Genomic DNA, 9,403 nt, shown 5'->3' on the forward strand with positions numbered 1-9,403 from the left:
TGTTGGTATAAGGGACTGAGAGGTAATAGAAAAGATTGTTTTTTGGCATCTATGTCGGGTCTCTATTCTAGGCTAATGTCCTCCCATCTTCTTTCAAGGATCAGATTACTCAACACTCTCTTTTTCAAACTTTTCTTTAATTGCAGAGTGCCATTTTAGCTTTGTTATCTCCCAGGGCTTCTTGTTGGGGAGACCCAATCAGTCTTCTGGTAATTTTTGCTGAGAGAGACAGAGCAGGGCTGTTAAGAGGGAAGGCTTTGGGATGGAACAAAATCTTCCAGGCCTGGCTCTGCCACATCTGTGAGCCTCCCATTTCTCAGCTGTAAAATGGGGATAATAATAGTACCACCTTCATTTGATGGTTGTGAGGGCTGTATGTTGCGCATGGAGGAAGCTCTCCATAGAAGTCTGCTGTTATCATCATGGTGTGCTAGCGCCTGTGGTCCTGTCTGCTTTCCACAACTTGGGAGCTTCCTGCTGGCAGGGGCAGCAATCTTTCTCCCCCATCGCTGAGGGCCTCAAAGATGCCAATGGCAGGAAGAGGAAATGGTCGGTCTTGGGGGATCAAAGAGGGAAATCGGTAAGGAAATGCCAGCGCTACATTCTCCAGGTTTGGAAGAGACGGAGACTCGGTCTGACTCTAGATTTTAAAGCGGGAAGTGGGCTTCTGAGCCCCTACTTTTCTTAGGGTTGGGGGTCAGAAGTCATGGGGTGTAAGCTGGACCCAGGGAATATTCACTCTGGGAGCCCACGGGAAGGTCACTTTCAGCCTCGGGCTTCAGTTTCCTCGTGTCAGGTGGGTCTCCCAGCCTTCTCCCAGGTTGCGTGGAGCTAAAGCGGCCGGATGCGGGTTCCGGGTTCTGAGAACGTGGCTCAAAAAGCAAAGCGCCTCAGGGCGCGTTGAACAGGCTGGAGGCACTGAGGGCGAGCTGATTGGCTGAGGCGAGGCAGCAGGGCTCCGGGATTGGCTGGATCCGAAAGGGCGAGGCCCAACCTTTAAGAGGAGAGTAAGAGGGCGTGCAAGAGAGTGTGCACCTCACCCGCCAGCCTGTGGGGTTTACTACAGTACGAGGTGACTGTGGCGGCAGTGGCGGTGCCGGCTACAACCGGAGCCCGAGCGGAGTGGAAGCCGGCAGAGCAGAGGAGCATCCCGGCGTCCCGGTTCCAGGAGGCGTGGCCCGCGGGTCATGGCCAAAGGAGAGGGCGCCGAGAGCGGCTCCGCGGCGGGGCTGCTGCCCACAGGCGTCCTTAAAGCTGGTGAACATCCGGCCCAGGTGATGATGGTGAGAGCCCGGCATCCCGCGTGGAAGGCAAGGGGCAGGGGGCAGGCTGATGGGGGTGTCGATGGATAAGCGTGGTTCTAGGACACCTTAGGCTACCCGAGGACAGGCGGGCCCAGGAGCAGGAGAGAGCCCAGAGGTGCCCTGGGGGCCAGGGGTGATGTAGAAAGTTTGTAGACGCCGGCGCCCCGCTTTGCCCGCCTTTCCCGCCCCGCCGGCATCTCTCCTGAGCGGAACCGCCTGGCTAATAACTCCACGTGGTGCCCAGCTCAGCCTGGATGGTTTTCGTTCTTCTGTGACGAGCGGCTTAGAAGCCAGAGAGACCCCAGAAATTTAGGAAACGGCCCTTGGTTCCCCATCTCTCATCCCTTACGTCCCAAACCCACATGCCTACCCTTGAACCTCAACTCTGAGTGACGGCTATTCAAGTTCATTCATAAGAACAAGGGCTCTGCTCTTAAAGAAGCCGCATTCCTCAGGCGTTTGTGTGAGTGTGAGAGTTGGGGCTCGTGCGTCTTCACCTTCGGCGCCATCCCCTGCTCTCTGGACATAATGAAGGACCAAATGAAATCAGGTGGCCCCAGGAAGGGATCTTAGGAAATAGATTTCTGCCTGGGAGGTGACTGCCTTTTCCTTTTAATCTAATTAACCGATCCTCGGAAGGAGCCCGGGTGAGCAATTAAGCTGCTACCAAGTATGAGTAATCTCTGCTTTTCCTGGGCAACCTCAATCTCCCTAGTGCCCCACCCAGAGAGAGCCCAACCCTGCACCTAGAGGCCTTTCCTCCCCTCTCCAAGATCCCCTAGGAGCTGAGAGAGAGTAGGACAGCTCCTGGGTTTGCCTAAAGCTCTGGCTGCCTACAGGGGCCAGGGACGCTCTAGGACAGACAGAAGGAACAGCTGTGCCTGCAGCCAGCTGGACCTGGCCCCTACAGCTCTCCAGCCCTCACTCAGTAGGCAGGTGGGTCCTGGCCTCTGAACCAGTGCAGGACCTGGGACTGGGCTTAGGCAGCTCTTGGCAGCAAGAGGATTTTCAAGTTGTGACGGTTGGTGCCAGGTGGGGACAGGTCTGTTGCTGGGACATGCTCCCCATCCAGCTTGGAAAGGAGCATGGCTGAGGCCTTGGGAGGAGTTTCTTAGGAATGGTGGGCTGATAAGAATCTGGGGGTGGGGTGGGGTAGCTTAGGGACAACTTTCGCAGTATGGATTCCTTTTTCCCAGGTTCCTAAGAACAGAGAATAATACCTTTCTTGTGAAGTTCTGTCTCTCTGGGTGGGAACAGGGCAAGGTAGACTTGTTCCTCCTGGCAGAGTTGGCTGGAGAGATGGTCCTGCCTCTGGAAACTTCTAGAGTGGAGGCCAGAATCTTGGGTCTCTTTTCATCTTTTTCTCTTCTTTCCAGAAGGAACCAAAGAAGAAACAACAGTTGTCCATTTGCAACAAGCTTTGCTATGCAGTTGGGGGGGCCCCATACCAGGTGACGGGCTGTGCCCTAGGGTTCTTCCTGCAGATCTACCTGTTGGATGTGGCTCAGGTGAGTGGACTGAGCCTGCTGGGGCTCCTGCAGCATCCTCAGTTAGCAAAGACTAGGTAGGTTTATTCATTTTCCTCATCTGTAAAATGGGACTGGAAATCCCTACTTTTCTGTCTCTCAGAGTCACAGTGGATGAGAAAAAAGATGACTTTGGAAAGTATCCAAAAGGAGAGTCTATTCACTCCAGGAATCTTAGCCGGCAAGGTCAGGCAACTCCTTCTTGCCTGGCAAGAGCAACAGAATCTGGAGGGGTAGGCAGTGGTGTGAGGGAAAATGGAGCCTGCTGGTGATGCTGTTCTTAGAAGAGACTGGCACACCATGTCCCCAGCTGGACAGCAATCAGCTGGCTCAGTTCCGGGGTTGGTGGATGTTGCCAGGCATGTGGATGAGATGCATCTCATTTTTACCTGAGAAGCAGAGGCATGTCAGGGGGGCCCTCAAGTGCTGGGCTGAGTTATGGTGCCCCAGCATACACAGTTTTGGACTAGGCGGGGTATTTAGAGTGAAGCAGGGCTCCTCTGTGCTTTGAGAAGCTTTGGCCGGCAGCCTGGCATCCTGAGAATTCACCTTGTCTGAATGAGAGAGTAGGAGGCTGAACAGCCACAGCCCTCAGGGCTCGCACACTGGCCATCTTTTCTACGTATCATCGACAGAGATGCTTTGCAAGCGGGGCACCTTAGTTATATCCATTTATAGGTGGGGAACACGGAGCCTTGGAAAGGACACATGGCATCATTTGGCAGCTAGTTTTTAAGCAACTTTCATGTTTTGGGCCCTGAGTGGGGTGCAAATAAAGGAACCTGCAGCTAAAGTGTAAAACTGTGCGGTAGTGAGCATTAGAGTTGGAAAAGTCAGGTTAGGGAGACTGCTACATGGGAGTGGCCACCAGTTTCCCAGTTTCCTGAGCAATAGCAATGGTAGGGTCTTAATGGATGAGAAAGAATCCAGGGAAGCTGTCTATTCAGGCCTAGAAGGTTTGGGGAGAGGGAATAGCTTGAGTGGGTAGTGACAGGCCGCTTTTTAAAAGCATCTATAGATTTCTTTTTCTACGTCCAAGATAGAGTTTGACCCTATAAAATAGGATCATAACTCCAGTACTGTTAAGAGAGGAATCATAAATCCCATTATACAGATGGGGAAACTGAGGTCCACTGTGGTCACTCAGCAAATGCTAATTCTGGTATCAGGTGGTTGGGGGCTCGGGGCTGTGAAAGGGAGGCAAAGAAATGACTCCATTTATTCCAATTGAGGGGAATGTTTTCAAGGACAGTGAAGGGGAGGATATAAGGGGACAGATCTGAGAAAGTTTCTATGGAGGCACACAATGCTTCTGCTATCAGAGAACTGTTATTGTCATTATTATATTAACAAGGCAAGTGAAGATACTTAAGGCCTGGAAGGAACACAGGCTGCCGGAGACCTTGCTGAGATGGGGAGGCAGTGCATGCTTTTGCCTCCCAGTGAGGGCTGAGGTGCCTTTTCCCCATTCCAGGTAGACCCATTCTCTGCCTCCATCATCCTATTCGTGGGCCGAGCTTGGGATGCCTTCACAGACCCCCTGGTGGGCTTCTGCATTAGCAAATCCTCCTGGACCCGGCTGGGCCGCCTCATGCCCTGGTGAGTAGAAGATGCTCTTCTAGATGGGAGAAGTCAGGGCTTATTGTTTGTCTACTACCTTTCAGTTTTTCCATTTGATTTGTCACATGCTGAGGGATGACTGACGCAAAAACCTGAGTGTTGAAATCCCAGCTGAGGCCTCAGCTGTCCCAGGAACAGCACTGGGATGCCCTGCCAGTTCGTTCCTAGACAGGCCAAATTGTTAGATTGAGCAGCTTTCCCTGGCCAAGGTGCATTCCCTTCAATGAAGCGGGAAATCTAACTTCTCTCACTCAGTCACTTCCCATAATAGCAGAGGCAGTACTGTGTAGTGGCCGAGAGGTTATACTCTAGAGCCCGCATGCTTCAGTTTGAATACCAGCTTCACCACTAACAGCTGTGCAACCTTGGACAGGTCACTTAACATCTCTGAGCATCAAGTTTCTTCATCTGTGAAAGGGGGATAATAATATGCCTATCTCATAGGGCTATGGTGAGGATTACATCTTTTTTAGACTTAAAGTAAACAGTGCCTGGCATATGTTAAGTAGTATATAATTTGGCAGGCCTTCAGAGTGGCTCCTAGTGGCTCCAAGAATGAGACAGCAGACCCATAACCTCTGGGTTATGACCCTCGGTACAAAGCCTACACAGTCTCAGGCTATCTCAAGGTTGGGGGAGGCGGTGCTACAGATCAGACAGCAAAGGGAGACACACAGGACAGGCTGACAGGCCGGAGCTTTAGTTCCCTCCAGGACATCCTGCTTGGTGGTGGTGGTGTGGACATACTCCTTTCATCTCCAGCCCATCCAGGCTCAAGTGGGCGCCTTCCTGCCCCAGGGGTGCCCATACCTGGTCTCCGGCCTTCAAAGCTCTTCCAACAGCCTCCACACCCCCACTCCTAGCTTCCTTTCCCACGAGGCCCCGCTCCCAACACAATCCTCCCAGCCCCTGGCTAAGGCCCAGGTTGGAGCCTTTGATCCAGGCTTCAGGGCCAGAAGACAGAACAGCCTGCCTTACCTGGGCAGGCTGCTTGGGACTCCCAGGGGGCTGGAGCCACCAGTGAAGCTGGGCCCTGTACCCGCCTCCCTGGCAGCTGGCGGGAGGCGGGGCTCTGCTGCCACATCTCCTCATGAGGCCCAGCCAATGGGAGAGAGCCCCTCTGGCCAGCCTGATGCTGCAACAGCGTGTTTCTCTCAGTAAGTCACATTTGGTTCCTCATCAGCTGCTCAGCTGCCTAGGAGAAGAGGATGGAGTGTTTGAGGAAGGCTGACGCCCTTGTTCTCTGAGTAGACACGTGGAAACTGTCCCTCCCTGGAGGGCTGGGAGGGAAATCAGGAGATACTTTACCTGTGGCCTCTCCCTGGGCAGGTGTGGCAGCAGGCTTGGTAAAGTTACTGAGGCCCTTCAGACTGGTTCTGATTTAGTACGTGTCCTCACCTGTCTGGGTGCTAACGCCTGGTGATACCTCTTGAGTGGTACCACCACTCTTTTGTTTGAGGGCACACTGGACCACTTGTGGGCTAATGGGCTGCCTTGTAGTATATGTGACTTCATCCCATTTATACCACAGTTAGCGCCGGGGCCCCTCCTCAGGCCTGGGACCCAGCACGCTTTCTGTCGGTGTAGGAAGAGGCTGGGCCTTTCTGGGTTCATGAGCCTTATGGCTTACTCTTCTCCCAGGCTTTAGACCAGATCTGCCCTCAGCCAGCATTTAAATCCCTCCTTCAGACCAGGATGACTTTGACACTTTCCCTGGAGTTCCCAAGGCCACCTGGTGAGAGGCAGTGTGTCAGCAGGGTCACACAGGGAGGCCGAGATACAGCAGGGCTGAATCTGAGGTCAGATTCCCAGTCTAGTGCTCTCAGAAACCCCCTAACTGTGGGCCTGTACTCTACCCCTGAGCTCTCCTGGTGTGATAACCATAGCAAACACTTAACTGTGTTCCAAGCACTGTTCTACATTATCAACGTATTTAAGTCTGGAAACTACTTCTACCCTAGGAAATAGAACCAGAGTCTTTACGCTGGACTATAAGGCTCTACCCAACCTGGTATCCCATTTCTTCTCCAACCTCATCTCCTAATTTCATCTCCCATGCTCGCTCCACTCCAGCCCCATGGCCTCCTTCCTATTCTTTATACCTGCTAGGTACATCTCCTGCCTGAGGATGTTTGCACTAACTGTTCCCCTTGGCCAGCACACTCTTGCCTCAGGTGTCTGAAAGGCCAACTCTCTCTCATTCAAGTCAGATGTCACAGATGTCACCTTCTCAATGAAGGCTACCCTGTCTACTTGGTTGTGAATTATACCCCCATACTCCTAATCCCCATTCAGCCTGCTTTAAATTTCTTTAACCCACAGCAATTAATCACCTTATAAATGTTCATATGATTTTTATTGTGGTAAAATACACATAACAAAATTTACCATTTTAACCATTTTTAAATGTACAATTCAATGGTATTAAGTACATTTACATTGTTGTGTGACTATTACCACCATCTATTTCTACATCTTTCCAAACTGAAACTTTATACTCATTAAACAATGACTTCCATTCCTCCTTCCCTCCAGCTCCTGGCAACCTCTATCCTACATTCTGTCTCTATGAATTTAACTACTCTAAATACCTCATGTAAGTAGAATCATACAGCATTTGTCTTTTTGTGTCTGGCTGATTTTACTTAGCATGATGTCTTCAAGGTTCATCTGTATTGTAGCATGTGTCAGAATTTCATTCCTTTTTAAGTCTGGATAATATACATAATATATATCCTCTGCTTCCTCAGGATTGTCTTCTCCACACCCCTGGCCATCATTGCCTACTTCCTCATCTGGTTCGTCCCTGACTTCCCACAGGGCCAGGCCCTGTGGTACCTGCTTTTCTATTGCCTCTTTGAGACACTGGTCACAGTGAGTGTGGACACCTGGGTGTCAGGGCAGGGGTGGGGGCAGTCCCTGGGGCCTTTAGGGTTGGTGCCCAAAGCCACATCTGTTTGTCCATCATCTGACTGGCCGAGGGCCTCTCTTCCATACCAGTGTTTCCACGTTCCCTACTCAGCTCTCACCATGTTCATCAGCACAGAGCAGAGTGAGCGGGATTCAGCCACTGCCTATCGTAAGTTTCTCCCCAGCCTGCTGATCCCACCCACCAGGAACCCTGGGTCCCCCACTCCCTGACCCTTCTGCCACATTTCTTCCCTTGCTGGGAGTGGGTGTGAAACCATCTTAAAAATAACTCCATCCCCTTATTGTTCTAGTGAGACCAGAGAAGTGCAGGAACTAGCCAGAGGTCATACAGAGCAAGGCCATGAGTTTAGGCCAAGGTGCCATCTGTCCCACTACCCTGTACCCACCCTACTTGGAGTTGCTCCCATCACCTGGGGCTAGAACTGGCCTTCTATCCATCTGACCTTCCTCCCTGGGGGCCCACAAGCCGTGGGTCCCCTCCAAAGGACCTTCTTTTCACTGCTCAGGGATGACTGTGGAGGTATTGGGCACAGTGCTGGGAACAGCAATCCAGGGGCAAATTGTAGGCCAAGCGGATACGCCTTGTCTCCAGGTCCCCAATGGTTCAGAAGTGGCCTCGGAAGGTGCCAATCGCACACACAGCTCCACTTCACTCAGAGAAACGGTGAGGCCTCTGGAAGGGCAAGGGTTTGGGGAGATGAGGAATGATGGCGTGGTTTGCAGTCTTCCTCAAAATAGTAATAATAGCTAGTGTTTGTTAGTTGTTGGGCATTTGATATACAAACTGTTAATGTTATGCCCGCTCTGAAGATAAGGAAAACTGAAGCGTAGAGAGGCTAAATAATTTGCCTAGGATGATAGAGCTAGTGAGTTGCAGAAACTAGATTTGGGGAGATCTGATCTGTGGCCTTCAGATTCCACAGCCCAGCTTCTTGACATTTTGTTCCATTGGACTTTGCCCAGCCTTGGGAAACAGTAGTAGGCCCAGGACGATTCTCCCATTTCACAGATGGAGACAGTGAGGCCCCAGAGTAGAAGGGACTGGTTCAAAGTCATTGAATGGAACTGCTGGGAGTTGAGATGAGATCAGATTGAATGTCTGTTGCCTATAATCCCCCTTTTATAGCAAAATGCATACCTGCTGGCAGCAGGGGTCATTGCCTCCATCTATGTCATCTGTGCTGTCATCCTGGTCCTGGGTGTGCGAGAGCAGAGAGGTAAGAAGCCCCTTGGGGGTGGGGGTGCAGTCCCAACACAGGATGGCTTTGTCCCTCTGCCTAGACCTCGGGCTTTGGGAGGGGGCTCTGCTCTTTCTTCACTGTCTCCTCTGGCCCCCAGAACCCTATGAGACTCAGCAGGCTGAGCCAATGTCCTTCTTTCGGGGCCTCCGGCTGGTCATGAGCCACGGCCCATATATCAAGCTTATCGCTGGCTTCCTCTTCACCTCCCTGGCATTCATGGTGAGTGGGGGGCCTGATGTGCTCAGCCTGGGGGTGCCGTGCACTGGGAGGGGGTGAGCTGAGGACTTGGGATGTGACAGGTGGAGCTGGGGGGTGGGTAATCTGAGGTCCCTGGAGCACAGAGAATGTCCTAGGGAGGCTCAGCCCCAACATCACATCTTTCTTTGTGTTTCCTTTCCCTTTCCCATCCCCTCCCCCAGCTGGTGGAAGGGAACTTTGCTTTATTTTGCACCTACACCTTGGGCTTCCGCAACGAATTCCAGAATCTGCTCCTGGCCATCATGGTGCGTGGGGAGCCCCAAGGGTGGGAGGGAAGCCTGGGCTGAAGTAGCATAGGATGCGGGATGGTTTTTTGGAAAGTCAAAGGATGTTTCCCAGACTGACTCAAGGTTATGAAGGCATGAGGGAGGTTTCTCAGAATATTTGGTTAGGTCTGACCTACAATTGCTTAGGTAGGACTGTGGAAAGAGTTTGGGTACATATATCAAGTCATTATGTTGTACCCTTAAACTAATATAATGTTACATGTCAATTATATTTCAGTAACACTGGGAGGAAAAAG

At 51.8% G+C, this 9,403-nt stretch overlaps 1 protein-coding gene across 3 annotated transcripts in view; it reads left to right on the plus strand.

Annotated features, from left to right (window-relative positions):
• The first annotated feature begins 1,010 nt into the window (after positions 1-1,010).
• Positions 1,011-9,403, plus strand: part of MFSD2A (major facilitator superfamily domain containing 2A) — an 11,048-nt gene continuing 2,655 nt past the window's right edge. The window contains exons 1-9 of one of the 3 annotated variants that reach the window (XM_006903963.3): positions 1,011-1,283; positions 2,681-2,812; positions 4,305-4,429; positions 7,201-7,324; positions 7,451-7,529; positions 7,888-8,045; positions 8,508-8,598; positions 8,720-8,841; positions 9,042-9,125. In XM_006903963.3, coding sequence (XP_006904025.1) covers positions 1,188-1,283; positions 2,681-2,812; positions 4,305-4,429; positions 7,201-7,324; positions 7,451-7,529; positions 7,888-8,045; positions 8,508-8,598; positions 8,720-8,841; positions 9,042-9,125 — 1,011 coding nt within the window. In that variant the 5' untranslated portion in view covers positions 1,011-1,187. The remainder of the gene's footprint in view (positions 1,284-2,680; positions 2,813-4,304; positions 4,430-7,200; positions 7,325-7,450; positions 7,530-7,887; positions 8,046-8,507; positions 8,599-8,719; positions 8,842-9,041; positions 9,126-9,403) is intronic. The other 2 variants (XM_006903964.3, XM_015593926.2) reach the window with 2 other exon arrangements.

The sequence above is a fragment of the Pteropus alecto genome, unplaced genomic scaffold, assembly GCF_000325575.1.
Source record: "Pteropus alecto unplaced genomic scaffold, ASM32557v1 scaffold170, whole genome shotgun sequence".
NCBI lineage: Eukaryota > Metazoa > Chordata > Mammalia > Chiroptera > Pteropodidae > Pteropus > Pteropus alecto.